This window comes from Microcaecilia unicolor, chromosome 2, assembly GCF_901765095.1.
Source record: "Microcaecilia unicolor chromosome 2, aMicUni1.1, whole genome shotgun sequence".
NCBI classification, from domain to species: domain Eukaryota; kingdom Metazoa; phylum Chordata; class Amphibia; order Gymnophiona; family Siphonopidae; genus Microcaecilia; species Microcaecilia unicolor.
Window position 1 is genome coordinate 112,264,123 of NC_044032.1, and position 15,343 is coordinate 112,279,465.

The 15,343-nt window shown below is 47.0% G+C and overlaps 1 protein-coding gene across 2 annotated transcripts in view; it reads left to right on the top strand.

Moving 5' to 3' along the window:
- Positions 1–15,343, top strand: part of PIK3R1 (phosphoinositide-3-kinase regulatory subunit 1) — a 176,676-nt gene that overhangs the window by 98,061 nt on the left and 63,272 nt on the right. Inside the window, exon 1 of one of the 2 annotated variants that reach the window (XM_030193215.1) lies at positions 12,756–12,972. The exons of the other annotated variant lie outside the window; for it this stretch is intronic. Within the exon in view, the coding sequence (XP_030049075.1) occupies positions 12,819–12,972 (154 nt within the window). The 5' untranslated portion in view covers positions 12,756–12,818. Of the gene's footprint in view, positions 1–12,755; positions 12,973–15,343 lie in introns of those variants that run through there. 2 annotated transcript variants of the gene reach the window in all.

Consider the following 15,343-nt stretch of genomic DNA (forward strand, 5'->3'; position numbering starts at 1 on the left):
CAGCGCTTACCTGAGGATAGACCGCGACCTTCTTCCAAGGGTCAGGTGGTTCCCTCCTCTTACAGACCTCGCTTCCGTGAAGCTAGAAGGTACCACCTGGGGCGTTCTGCTGGGTTCACTTCACGTGCCCGTTTTCAGCAGAGGAGCTCCTTTCGCTCAGACAAACGTTCTGCAGCAGCAGGCTCAAGACCTGGAGTTCAACGGCGACCCTCTCAATGATGGTGTGCCGTCCCCCTCCTCGATTCCTGTGATAGGAGGACAACTTTCCCTCTTTCTCGAGGAGTGGGCCAAGATTACCTCAGATCAGTGGGTATTGGACCTGATCAGAGAAGGCTACAGAATAGAATTCAGTGCCCCAATGAGACGTGTTTGTGGAGTCCCGATGCGGTTCTGCCGCCAAACGGGCGGAGGTAGAGGAGACCTTGCAAGGCTTGATTCACATAGGGGTGGTTTCCCCCGTGCCTCCTGCCGAATGTGGCTCTGGCCCTTACTCCATTTACTTTGTGGTGCCGTGAAAAGGAGGGTCTTTTCGGCCTATTCTAGACTTAAAAGAAGTCAACAAGTCTCTGAACGTGTGGCATTTTCACATGGAAACCTTGCGCTCTGTCATAGCGGCAGTACAGCCAGGAGAGTTTCTCACATCTCTGGACCTGAAAGAAGCTTACTTGCACATACTAATTTGGCCCCCGCACCAGAGGTTTCTGCGTTTTGCGGTGATGGGAAAACATTTCCAGTTTCGGTCCTTGCCTTTTGGCCCGCCACAGCTCCCCGAACCTTTTCCAAGGTGTAATGGTGGTAGTAGCTGCTTTTCTCAGGCGAGAGGGTATCCGGGTTCACCTGTACCTTGACGACTGGCTCATCAGAGCAGACTCTGCAGAAGAGAGTCATCAGGTTACAGCCAGAGTGGTCTCAGTACTGCAGTCTCTGGGCTGGGTCGTCAATATAGCCAAAAGTCACCTGACCCCCTCTCAATCTCTAGAATATTTGGGGGTCCGGTTCGACACAGCCTCGGTGATGGTCTTCCTACCTGAGCAAAGGCGGTGCAAGCTTTAGACCCAGGTCCGTCTGCTTCTGAGGATGCCTCGCCCGCGAGCTTGGGACATAGTCCAGCTGTTGGGGTCGATGACGGCCACTTTGGAAGTGGTGCCTTGGCGAGAGCGCACCTGAGACCTCTGCAGTGTTCCCTGCTTCAACGGTGGTCTTCAATATCTCAGGATTATCAATGCAGACTCACGTGGCTCCCTGCGGCTAGCGCTCCTCGATTGGTGCCTTGTGGTAATAGATGCCAGCCTGAAGGGCTGGGGTGCACATTGCCGGGGAAGGCATGCCCAGGGTCTTTGGACACCCGAGGAGTCGGAGTGGTCCACCAATCGTTTGGAGTTGAAAGCGATTTTCCAGGCGCTTCTGACCTTTCATTTTACCCTGGAAGGATTGGCTGTCAGAGTTCTGTCGGACAACATGACAGCAGTGGCCTACATAAATCGCCAAGGAGGCACTCCGTGCATAGCACTAGCAGCGCAGGCCGAGCTTCATCTGCGGTTTCTGTCAGCAGCTCATATTGCAGGTCAGAGCAGCGTGCAAGCCGATTATCTGAGCAGGAATCAAATCGACCCAGCGGAATGGGAACTTGCAGATGAAGTATTCCTGCAGATATGTGCCAAATGGGGAAAGCCCGTAATGGATCTTAAGGCGTCAAGCACAAATGCCAAAGTCCCGTGCTTCTACAGCAGACGGAGAGATACTCACTCGGCAGGGTTGGATGCCTTGGCTCAACCCTGGCCTCAGGGCCTCCTGTATGTGTTCCCTCCGTGACCCTTGATAGGGCGAGTACTCCTGCGGATTCGGCTCCACCAAGGAGAGGTGGTTTTCATTGCCCCGGATTGGCCCAGGAGGCCGTGGTATGCGGACCTCCGGCGGATGCTGGTAGAGGATCCCCTGCCGTTACCTCTGGTACTGAACCTGTTGTCCCAGGGCCCGGTGTCCATGGAGGACTCCTGCCGCTTTGGTCTTGCGGCATGGCTATTGAGAGGGCGCAATTGAGAGACAAGAGATATTCCAGTAAAGTCATTTCCACTCTCCTGCAGGCCCGCAAGTGTTCCACTTCCGTGGCTTATGCCAGGATTTGGTGCCAATTTGAGGCTTGGTGTGCTTCTAAAGCGATCACACCCATGCGGGCTTCTGTCTCACCAATACTTGACTTTTTGCAGGATGGTTTACAAAAAGGCTTGGCCTATAATTCCCTGCGTGTTCAAGTGGCAGCCTTAGCATGTTTTCGAGGGAAGGTCGCTGGCTTCTCTCTGGCTGCTTGCCCGGATGTGACACGGTTTCTTAGAGGGGTGCTTCGGCTCTGTCCCCCGTGCGGGCCCCATGTCCGGCCTGGAACCTGGGGTTAGTTTTAAAGGCCCTTCAGTGTTTGCCCTTCGAGCCGCTTAGGCAAGCTTCGGAGAAGGATATGACCTTAAAGACGGTCTCTTTGGTGGCCGTGACATTGGCAAGATGGGTATCTGAGCTCCAGGCACTGTCCTGTCAAGACCCATTTCTGCAATTCTCAGAGTCCGGAGTAATGATACGTACGGTGCCTTCCTTCATGCCTAAGGTGGTTTCAGCGTTTCACCTAAACCAGCTTATTTTCCTGCCCTCCTTTTCTAAAGAGGAGTTTCCAGAAGCCTATGGGCAGTTGCACCTTCTGGATGTGCGAAGGGCTCTGTTGCAGTATCTGTGCATGTCAAATGCCTTCAGGACCTCTGACCATCTTTTTGTTCTTTTGTCAGGTCTGCGCAGAGGGTCTCCAGTGTCTAAGGCCACTATAGCCCGTTGGCTCAAAGAAGCTATCTTTTCAGCGTATCTGCTATCTGGCCGGCCTCCGCCTGAAGCCATTAAGACACATTCCACAAGAGCGATTTCCTCTTCTTGGGCTGAAACTGGAGCACTCTCTCTTCAAGAGATATGTAGTGCAGCTACTTGGGCTTCGAAGCTCTCTCTTGCCCGACATTACTGGCTGGATGTGGCTGCCAGGAGAGACGTGCATTTTGGAGCACAAGTGCTGGCGCATGGTGTGGCTTGTTCCCACCCTATCTAGGGATTGCTTTGATACATCCCACTCGTAATGGATTCATCTGCGTGATGACAAGGAAGGGAAAATTAGGTTCTTACCTTGTTAATTTTCTTTCCTTTAGTCATAGCAGATGAATCCATGAGCCCTCCCTCAGTGGTTCATTATGTGATTCATGTTACTTTTATGTTCAGTTTTTCCTGTAGATATGTTCCCTCATTGGGAGAAGTTGGAAAACAGTCTTCAGGATTTCTGTTCAGTTACAGGAGGATGAGTTCATTCTCTCCCTTGAATTATAGCTCCAGTTTTGGGAAAGTTCATGTTATTATGCTTTGCGGTGTAACACTGCTTTGGAAGCTTCAAATACTGAAGAGGCAGATGCAGCTAGCTGGCCATGAGGCACTATGGTTGTTCACTGCTCTCTATCTCCCCCTACTGGTTGATGGACACAACCCACTCGTAATGGATTCATCTGCTTTGACTAAAGGAAAGAAAATTACCAAGGTAAGAACCCAATTTTCCCTTTTTGGTTATGCCAAACTGCTGACTCTGGGCTTTTTGCTGCTGTTGAACATTTGGAGCTGTGCAGTGATTGACCGGAGCTATGAGGCTTTGGGTGCAGCACACAGCCCAGAGTGTGAGAAGTACCACTGAGGAGTGACAGCAAGCAATGAGATAGAAAAAGGATGTAGGTATAAGTGAGCAATGGGGTGGGGGTTGTGGTTGGTAGGAACACAGCACCAGGAATGCAGGTAAAGTATTCATTTCTTTGTAAGCATTGTCATCACATGAAGGTATATCATATTTCCACCATTTTGGGCCAGATATGTAGTTTCCTATTTGTGTTTTTCTTTTCTTTTCTTTTTTTTTTTTTTGCTGTAGGTGTCAAATGGGAAAACAATTGGTAGATACACGATATCGGATACATAGGGGCTTTTCAAAGGGTTTCTCCCATTTTGTGGTTATGATAGAGCTTAGTAAATAAGGCTATAGGCTTTCAAAAGGGCCCATTCAGTTGAAATTCTAATTATGTGTTCATAATTTTAGCACACTGTGGTGCTCATTTTCAAAGCAGATGGATGCCTCAAAATGCCTAAAGTCCATCTGCTAAAAACATCCAAATCCTGATTTTAGAAAGTAAGAATTTTGACATTTCACACTGCAGTTCATCCAAATAGCAAGGGGGCATATTTTGGGCATGCCTAGGAAGGGCTCAAAAGTGTCCAACAGCGATTTTCAAATGGGAAGAAACATCCATTTTTAAAAAGGACGTTTTTATCTTCAACTGTGTGTCACGTCCAAGTTACAAAAAGGTGCTCTGATTTAGACAGCTGACCACTGATTTAGGCTCCTCGGTAATCCCCTAGTGGTAGATGCCCCCCCCCCTCCCGAAAAGGGAAACCAGGCTCTGTCAGCTGCAGGTATTATGGCCACATCTTAGCATCAGCTCCACTGTTCTTCACAAATGTGTGTTATCCCTTCCTACTAGCAGTGGAGGTAGAGAAAACTGAAATTCTGCCTGTGACATCACCATGAGATGCTCCCTGGAACAATAGGTGATAGGTTGTGCTGATAGGCACCCCTGGCCTATGGTTGTGACCACACAGCATGGTCAAGCCTAACGGTTGCTCTCCGGTCACAGTCTCAGGACCGTACCTGATTGAGTTCGGAGCTTGGCTCCACAGCCCCCAGTCACATTTTATAGTGCCACTGTGTGAGGCTTTGGTTTGGTCCTGCGGGGCATTGCTGGGTGCGGGTCTCCATCCCCCCCACCCCTCTTACCATTCACCCTGTTTGGATGTACTCCTCATGGGCTCCCCCTATAGCTCCCAGGAAGCAAATTAATTGAATTGGCCTGGCTAGCTTTATGCCCTTGTGACAGAGGCTAATGCTATTGGTTATTGTAAAGAACAAAGTAGGGAATTTCCTTCTAGGTGCACCCATGGACAGGGAGATACCAGAGCCCCAGGCCGAGGTAGTCAGGTACTACTACTACTACTACTACTACTTAACATTTCTAGAGCGCTACTAGGGTTACGCAGCGCTGTACAATTTAACAAAGAGAGACAGTCCCTGCTCAAAGAGCTTACAATCTAATAGACAAGTGAACGGTCGGTCCGATAGGGGCAGTCAAATTGGGGCATTCTGGATTCACTGAACGGTAAGGGTTAGGTGCCGAACGCAGCATTGAAGAGGTGGGCTTTAAGCAAAGACTTGAAGACGGGCAGGGAGGGGGCTTGGCGTAAGGGTTCAGGAAGGTTGTTCCAAGCATAGGGTGAGGCGAGGCAGAATGAGCGGAGCCTGGAGTTGGCGGTGGTGGAGAAGGGTACTGAGAGGAGGGATTTATCCTGTGAACGGAGGTTACGGGCGGGAACGTAAGGGGAGATGAGGGTAGAGAGGTAGTGAGGGGCAGCAGACTGAGTGCATTTGTAGGTAAGAAGGAGAAGCTTGAATTGAATGCGGTATCTGATCGGAAGCCAGTGAAGTGACCTGAGGAGAGGGGTGATATGAGTATATCGGTTCTGGCGGAATATGAGACGTGCAGCAGAGTTCTGAACAGACTGAAGGGGGGATAGATGGCTAAGTGGGAGGCCGGTGAGGAGTAAGTTGCAGTAGTCCAGGCGAGAGGTAATGAGAGCGTGGACGAGAGTTCGAGTGGTGTGTTCAGAGAGGAAAGGGCGAATTTTGCTGATGTTAAAGAGGAAGAAGCGACAGGTCTTGGCTATCTGCTGGATATGCGCAGAGAAGGAGAGAGAGGAGTCAAAGATGACTCCGAGGTTGCGGGCAGATGAGACGGGGAGGATGAGGGTGTTATCAACTGAGATAGAAAGTGGAGGAAGAGGAGAAGTGGGTTTTGGTGGAAAGACGATAAGCTCGGTCTTGGACATGTTCAGTTTCAGGTGGCGGTTGGACATCCAGGCAGCAATGTCGGATAAGCAGGCCGATACCTTTGCCTGGGTCTCCGCGGTGATGTCTGGTGTGGAGAGATACAGTTGGGTGTCATCAGCATAGAGATGATACTGGAAACCATGAGATGAGATCAGGGAGCCCAGGGAAGAGGTGTAGATTGAGAAGAGAAGGGGTCCAAGGACCGATCCCTGGGGAACACCAACAGATAAGGGGATGGGGGTGGAGGAAGATCCATGAGAGTGAACTTTGAAGGTGCGGTGGGAGAGATAGGAGGAGAACCAGGAGAGGACAGACACCTTACAATTAATAAATTTAGAAAAAAAAATAATTTTTCCACCTTTGTTGTCCCAGAATTGCCTTGGTCCAGGTGTCTGTCTTCTGCTTTGCTATTTTTTCTTAACTCTCTTTCCAAGGTCTCTGTTCTTTTGACATTTCTTCTCTCTCTCTCTCTCTCTATGTCCACCATGCATCTTTTCTGTGTGTCCCTTATCCATTCTGTCCAGCATTGTTCCTCTCCCAATTCTCCTTCCATGGCCATCATTCATTCTCTGTGTTTCTGTTCTTGTTTTTACCCATATCCAGCTTCTTCCTTCTCTCCCTTTGCTCATGCATCCCCTATCCGGCATCATCATTTCTCCCCTTCCCTGTCCTGCAACCCCCTCAACAATGAGACCACTATTTCTCCCTCTCTCTCCCCTGATACACCTGCCTCCCACCTACCTACCTACCTACCCACCCACCATGGGACCAGCATATCTCTCTTGCACCCTGAAATCCTGTCTCTGTTGTCTGGTGTCTATCTCTCCCTTTCTCTATCGGCCAAGAATCTCTCCCCCATTTCCACCTCTTTCTGATCTGGGTCAGTCCAGCATTCCTCTTCCTCTCCTTCCCCTCATCCCACTTCCTTGCGGATCCAGTAGGCCCATACATGTCTACCACATGGTAGGACATGCAGGCCACCACACACCACATGGTCTTTGAGAACCAGCAGCTGAGCAAGAGTAATGGATAATTTTCATAGTCTATAAATGTGGCTCATTCAGTTTGTCTTCTCTCAGTGAGTGTTTTACATGTGCTGTTCTCCTGTCTGTAGCTCAAATGGATACAATTCTCTGTTTCTGCCAAGGCATATTGGCAGTTAGAATCCTCTCTTCTCTCTCAATTCACTCAGACAGGGAAAATAAACCCCTGGTCATGTGGCAGGCCTTTTCATTCCTGCCCACCCGAAGTCCCTCTGCAGGGAGGTCCCTAGGGTCCCCAGTGTTTTTGGCTCCAAAGCTTGATGCAGATAGTAAAGCAGGCCCTGCATTAAGACCTTACCAAAACCCTCATCCTCTTGTTTGGGGGGGAGGGCTCGTTTTGGGCGTCTCAGTGCCATAGAACGGACCTAGTCGTGGTCCAGGTTCTTTGGAGGGAGTGGAGGAGGACTCAGAGGTCCTCTTGGGTTCACAGTCCCCTGTGGACTCTGATGCTGTTGACCTTCCCTGTTGAAAAGCTGCCATGGGGAGCTGTCTTATTTCTTAGATGAGGTGATGGAGGCCTTGGCTAGGCTTATGCCTCCCGCTGCAGGCTTCTCGGGACTCCTAAGCATTTTCCGCTCCATAAGGCCCTCAGCCACATGATGGTGGTAGAGTGGGAGTCCCTGGATGGTCCCCTCAGGGTAGCTGGGACTCTTGATCATCTCTCTTCTTTCACTGAGAAGGTTGAGAAATGTTGGGTCTTGCCAAAGGTGGATGCCTTGGTTCCCCGAGGACAAGCAGGCCTTCATATTCTAACAACTGGTGATGTCATTGACTGAGCCCAGTGCAGACGGTGACTAGCTGTATTAACAAAGAACTTTCTAGCAGTGTCCCACCATGCATGTCAAGGTGCCTTCTTGCCTGACGTGCAAGTGCAGGTCTGTCAGCCTTCTGTCTTGCTGCACCCTACGCCTGGAATAAACTTCCTGAGCCCCTATGTCTTGCCCCATCCTTGGCCACCTTTAAATCTAGACTGAAAGCTCACCTCTTTAACATTGCTTTTGACGCGTAACCACTTGTAACCACTCGCCTCCACCTACCCTCCTCTCCTCCTTCCTGTACACATTAATTGATTTGATTTGCTTACTTTATTTTTTGTCTATTAGATTGTAAGCTGTTTGAGCAGGGACTGTCTGTCTTCTGTGTTTGTGCAGCGCTGCGTACGCCTTGTAGCGCTTTAGAAATGCTAAATAGTAGTAGTTTTTCCACGGAGCAGGGAGGATGCATCTTCGTGTTCTTAAGTGCATATATTTTTCTCTTGTGACTTTCTGTGTGGGGTTTCAGCAGATCATTTCTTCCTTTTAATTTCACTTAGTTTTTCAGCCCTTATTTTTCTGTGTTGCTAAGCCCTTTTAGGCCGGAGCCCTGACCTCGAATTGAACACTGTCCCTTTTTTCTGGTTCAAAATTGAGGACTTTAATTTGGCCATGATCCTTTTCTTGATGTCCAAGAAGATCCCCAGTGGCTTCAAAAGGTGTACTCAGTGTAATCTGATGATTTTGTTGATGGACCCACACAACTGGTACATTGGGTGCTTTGGCCCTGACCATGAGCCTAACTCTCATTCTCTGTTTGCAAATGCAGCTGAGGTCACAGTGCATGGCAGGTTCAACAGGAGAAGCTTTTTGGCTCTTAAAGTCCCTGACATTGTCGCTGGAAACATCAGACTCAATGGCTGCCAAAACTTCAGCATCCACTGGGAGTGTACCAGCATCAAGGAGTTCTCCACCTCCCTTGCCATCAGGTGCTAAGAGTAGGTCCCGGGATCCATCAGCATCGGACCCAACGCTGAAGGAACGTACAGGTTTGACATTGTCCTCGTCAGCACTGAAAGACCACAATATTCTGCATTGGGTGAAGCACAAGAAGCATAAGCGTTGGTCTTTCTTGACACATGGTGCCGTGAGCATTGGGGTATTGGCATTGTCAGTACCTGAGAAGTGCCAGCACCAAGAAGAGCACTCCCCCCTCCTTGGAAGAGGTGCCTGTGTGCAAGTGTCTCTGCAGCCAGGTCCCCACTACTGGTCTGACACTGACACCTTCTCAGACTGCCTCTCTTCTGGCTCCCCTGCTTGTGTGATGCCTTCCTTTGATGAGCTGTTCTGAGCCATGCTCGGGGAGTTGCTGGCACAGATGCTGCAGTTGAAAACCATGCAGGCATCGAGGGTGCTTGCCCTGACTGCGAATCCAACCCAGATTCTTCCTGAGACTCCTTCCATACCAGTGCAGAGATCTTTGACGCTGGCACCTCATAGGGTCGACCTCAACGCATACAGTACGGCTCTCAATGTTGGGGGAGGAAGTGTCCCTGGAGTCGGAGAATATACCTGAACGTTGACACTCTTTGGGCAATGGACATAGATCCACATAGTTGAGGCAGGCACAGATTCATTCAGTATAACGTAAGCATGGTGAAGTCTGAATGAATGGGACTGCTCATGGGATTCAGAAGAGGATCCACATTACTTCTCGGAGGAAGGGTCTGATGATATACATTCTGATCCCTCACCACCTCAAGAGAGACTAAAATATCCACTTGAGGGTCTTTTTCACCGGTTTTATCAGGGAGATGGTTTCTCCAGCTGCTTCTGCTTCCTTTTCCTCACTGAGGTTTTCGAGTGGGCCTATATGGCAAATCGACTACTACTTAAAGGCATAGGTTCCCGCCACCTTCCCTTCCCACTCTGCCCAGCAGCCCTAGGCCCAACACACTCAAGCCTTGCAAGCCCCGCCCTCAAAAGCCCCAGCCAGGGCCTCAGTCAAAACAAGGGACGAGCTTTTTGACTGGCTCCAAGAGAACATAGGTGCCCTCAAAGTAACTGTCCCGGATGGCCTTCTGATAGGGGGGAGGCTGAACTTTTTACTATCACAGGTGGCCCCTTGTAACTTTCGACCGGTGCATTCTTCAGATAGTCTCTCAGTTATGTCCTGCATTGGCATCAAATCACCAGATTGCCCACTGAGAGCATCATCACTCAACTCTCAGCATGAGGGTACTTGTAGAGGAAATCTCCATCCTTCTACAGGCCAAGGCGGTCAAACCAGAGGAAGAAGGGAAGGGATTCTATTCCAGGTACTTGTGCACAAGAAAATAGGGGGATTTCATCCCATCCTAGACCTAAGAGCCCTGAACAAATTCCTGGTCAAAGAAAAGTTTGGGATTTCCCTAGACACCCTTCTCCCCATGGTTAAGGAAAACAATTGGGTATGCTCTCTAGATTTAATGGATGCCTATACCCACATTTTGATATTTTCCAATCATACAAACTATCTCAGATTTTGAATAGGGAAACACCATTACCAGTATCATATACTGCCATTTGGTCAGCTCCCAGGGTATTTACCAAATGTCTATTGGTAGTAGCTGTGTATCTATGCAGACTGGGAGCGTAAATGTTTCCCTATCTGGAAGATTGGCTGGTCAAGAGCACATCACAGGAGGGGGCAGTAGTCAGTGCACCTATTCAGGTGTTAGAATTACTAGGGTTCATTATTAACTACCCCAGGTCCCACCTTCTCCCAGTCCAACAATTGGAATACATAGAAGCCTTGCTAGATACATTGCAGGCTCAAGTTTTTCTTCAAGTAAGAGCAGAGACCTTATTGACACTCGCCTCGCAAGTCTGAAGCAGCAAGCAGGTCACAGAACTCAGCAGATATTGAGATTGATGGGCCATATGGCCTGGATAGTACATGTCACTCCCATGGCACATCTTTTCACTTGAGAGAAGCCCAGTGGACCATAGCTTCCCAGTGATCTCAGGTGCCTGGGAACCAGCGGATGTCATCCAGATTCATCCTGAGTTGACTTCTCATGCCCTTTACTGGTGGGCCATTTGGACAAATTTGACTGTGGGACTACCATTCCAAATTCCACCACCTCAGAAGGTGCTGATGAATGTATCCAACCTGGGATGGAGAGCTCATGTAAATGGCTCCACACTCGTGGGACATTTCAGTCTCTTTGAGCTCTGGGCCATTTGGTGTGCTCTAAAGGCTTTCAAAGATTGGCTGCAAACCCAAATTATTCTCATCCAAATGGGCAACCAAGTTGCAATGTTTATGTAAGCAGAGGGGTACGGGATCCTACCCCTTGTGTCAGAAAGTAGTGGAGATGTGGCAGTGGGCCCTCCATCACAGGATGGACCTCCAAGCCACATATCTCCTAGGAAAAGACAACTGCCTGAGCAGACTTTTGCAACTTCACGAGTGGTCTCTCAATATGGATATAGTCTGCAAGATCATCAGAGTGGGGCACTCCCTTGGATCCTTTTGCCACTCATCTCAACAGCAAGGTCCCCCAGTTCTGTTCTAGTCTCAGATCGCATGGCAGACTAGCATCAGATGCCTCTCTCCTACATTGGAGGAAGGGACGTCTGTATGCATATCCTCCAATATCTTTCATAGAGAAGACTTTGCTGAAACTCAAGCAAGACCAGGGAGCTATGATCCTGATTGCGTCTTACTGACCGAGACAGATCTGGTTCCCTTTTTCTGGGTTTATCTTGCAAATATCCGTGGAGATGACTATTTTCTGACGTTCATCATACAGAAGAGGGGTTTCTTCTACATCCCAATCTCCAGTCCCTGACCCTCATGGCTTGTATGTTGAGAGCATAGAATTTGAAACCTTAAATTTACTGGAGGGTGCCTCCTACGTCTTGATTGCTTCCACGAAAGACTCCAGTAAGAGGTGTTACTCATTTAAGTGGAGGAAGTTTGCTGTCTGGTGTAAGGGCAAGGCCTTAGATCCCCTCACGTCCTACACAAAAACTGCTTGAATACCTCCTACACCTCTGTCTGGTTTGAAAACCAACTCTGTAAGGGTTCATCTCTGTGCAGTTAGTGCTTATCTACCTGTAGGGGTATGCTTGCTTCGTGCAAGGTTTGTTATTGACAAAGCCCCCTATCAAACCTCCAACTGTGTCATGAGATTGGAATATTGTCCTCACCCAGCTGATGAACGCTCCTTTTGAGCTTCTAGATTCCCTGTCATCAAGTATTTGACCTGAAAAGTTGTATTTCTAGTGGCGCTCAGTTCAACTCACAGGGTCAGTGATCTTCAGACCCTAGTAGCGGATCCACCTTACACTAAGTTTCTTCAAAATAGCTCTCTGCACGCACTCTTATGTTCCTTCCTAAGGTAGTATCAGAATTCCATCTTAATCAGTCAATTGTTCTAACATTTTTTCCCAAAACCATAAGCCCATCCAGGTGAGAGTGTACTGCATTCTTTGGATTGCAAGTGAGCCTTAGCCTTCTATCTGGAGTGGACCCATAGACAGTCCACCCAGCCTTTTCTGTTCACTTTCATCTTTCAGACAGCAGTAATAACAAATTTGGCGCAGGTACATTTGGAACGTTTATCAGAGCTTTAAATTTCCACTAGGGTTTGCCAGGTACTAACTCTAAAATATCTCTTTCTACTGAGAACTCCTCCAAAAGGTGCAGCTGTGAGCTGGTTTCATCTTGCACTTTGTAGCTCTCTTGGCAGCATTTACATGTAAGGTATGTTGAAGTCTCCCACATGCTGCTGCTGTCGTTGCCTTTAGCACTGCCTCTACCCATGTCTCTTTAAGGGTAGATGAGTCCAGAGATTGGAGGGACCCTGGCCTACTCTTGCATCCCATTGGCTGTTCCTGTATCAAAGTAAAAATAGACTTAATGGAAAATGCCTGAATATAATGTGTCATCAAAAGCTTTCTCCCAATGTGGGATGCGTATTGCTTCACACATTACATGGTAGCTGATAAAGAGGTTTCTTGTAGTACCTAAAGACAACTTGACTGTATTGTAACTTGAAATTGTGGAATTTCACTACCTTCAGGGGAAAAAAAATGATAGCCTTAAGTGAAAAATTAATATTTGACTGTAGCAAAGGAATCAGCAAGGTTGCCAAGATTCTTAAAGATGGACTTAATGCCCCAAAACTGTATGCGGCTCTCCAGCAAACTTCAAAGACATCGCTCATCTTAAAGACAGGTTCTCCAGGTACATAAACCTTTTTGTTGTTTTTAATGTGTATGCATACTTTAATATTAGCTGGACAAAATATTCTTATTTGAGCTCAGTTTTACGATGCCTTCAACTTCCTGGCTGAGATTTTACTTTGAGTTCAGCCAGCCAGAGCTCATTCTGTTGTGTTTCTTTTCCTGTTGGGTTTGTGGAAAGGCACAAGCAGAAAATCCATTTTTAAAATGATGCTAAATTAGTTTATTTAAGGATATGGTTTTTTGATGCACATTGTCATTTGCCAAATCTTGAAGGTTATTTAAGATCCTGTATGTGGCTAGAGGAAATGTTAATGTTTTTTGTGGTATTATAGTAGCAATGTATGGGAAATCCTATAATTGTTTGACCAGTGTTAAGAAAAATTCTCACAGCAAAATATTTAACTAATCTGACTGACTATACAGCCCATTGTGTCAGTGGGTTTATCAGCAGTTACTTCTGTGTTGCTGGTATTATTCAGGGAGAATGCTTTAAAATAAAAACACATGTAATAGAAAAATGATTTGCTTTTTTATCCATAATAGTTTGTTTGAAATTCATGCCTATCTGCAGTGGAAATGTTTTTGAGAGCAGTGATTTTTGTAATTTATTTAAGGGTCGATGCAGACTTAAAATTCAAAAGAAGTTAGTGTCTCACATGAAATAAAATTGTTATGGGGCAGCTCGGGGTTTTTTTCCCAGTTTGTGACAAAAATCTAATGTACATCAGGAATTCAAAAATTATGGGCAAAAAGCCAGTTTAAGCATCTATATATTACTTCCACAATAAACATACATATGAAAGCAAAATATTTCACTTTGGCTTGTGAGTTTCCATCAGATTGAAGATAGGAGACTTGAAACATTGGAGCTAATATAGGGGTCTGTTTACTAAGCCACACTAGCGGCTGTCCTGGCGCTAATGCCGGCAGAGCTCATTTACTTCGAATGGGCTCTGTCGGCATTAGTGCCAGGACAGCCGCTAGCGCAGCTTAGTAAACAGGAGCGATAATGTGTAATTTCATTCATGGCATGGTTCAATCTCTCCAACCCTCCATGCTGTCACTCATACATAATTATTCAACCTCATACTTCCACATCAAATGTCAGAGCATTCAAATAAAAATTAAAAAAGAAACAAAACTTAATTCTTTATTCTTCTAGTCCAGTCCAGACAAATGGGATATGCTCCCTAGCCAGCAGGTGGAGGCAGAGAATACTGACATTTCAAGGTTTGATTTTGATATATTGCATATTCTAATTAAGGGTTAAGGGGTCATGGATTTGATATACTGCCTTTCTGTGGTACAACCAAATTGGTTTACATTAATGCAGGTACTTTTAAAATCATCATTACAAGAAAATAAAATTTGGGGTATGAGCATAAAACAGGCACATAAGGAATAAAAAGTTCAGTAAAAATAAAAAAATGTAAAAGGAGTTAATTTAATATCAATTACAAATAGAAAAAAAAAGATATAGGAAGAGATATATCACCAGATAAGGTGTGGTGCAGATTGTGCAGGTTAGACTAAACAACAGATTTCAAGGCAAGCCTGACTCCCACAAGGGAGCCCTTTGGGTGAATCGTGTGTTGGCTCAGCCCTGCGTTCCTTGGTGTTCAGAGCCCTTCCTCTTAGGTCTCTGAAGCAGTCGGTAATGTTGTACCCATATCTGTTTTTCTTACCTTAGGTTATAGACACAGGTTTCAGAAATGAGTTGTCCTTCTGGTGACTCCTTGCAGTTCGTGGGTGCTTTCTGAGGTTAGCTTCATTTCGTCATTATTCAAGCATTTCAGGGTTGCCCACTTAGTGTACAGCAGGGTAACAGAGCAATGCCAGTTACATTTTCTGATGGCTTAGGTGAACATTGGGCTTTGTTTGTCTAGGTTTGTTCAAGGGATTTGGCTGTTCTAGGCTTCCTTCGATGGTAGTATGAACACTGCCTTCAAGTGGAACTGAGGCGGGAGTGCATGAGGCTAAGGGCAGTACACCTTCTTTGGGTGTTTCTGCTCCTGTGATTGAGCATCACGATGGAGATGCTTAAGATGTGGGAGATCTCACTCTGAAAGAATTGTATGTATTGGGGCCTGGTTTTCCTTCCACCCAAGTTCCTTAGAATTTGGTCTTGGTTTGGTCTGTCAGGATGACAGGAAGGTGAAATTTGTTACCTGCTAATTTCCTTTCCTTTACTTAAGTCCTACTCGACCAGTCCAGGACCTACCTAGGAAGGCTGTGGCTACAGATTTCCTATTAATATTGTCAGGTTGCATAATGAACCTCACTCTGAGAGGGCTATGAACCTGATGCAGCTCTGTAGTTTTCAGCTACGTTTATAGTGTAGATCCATAAAATCAATCTCTGATGTTCAA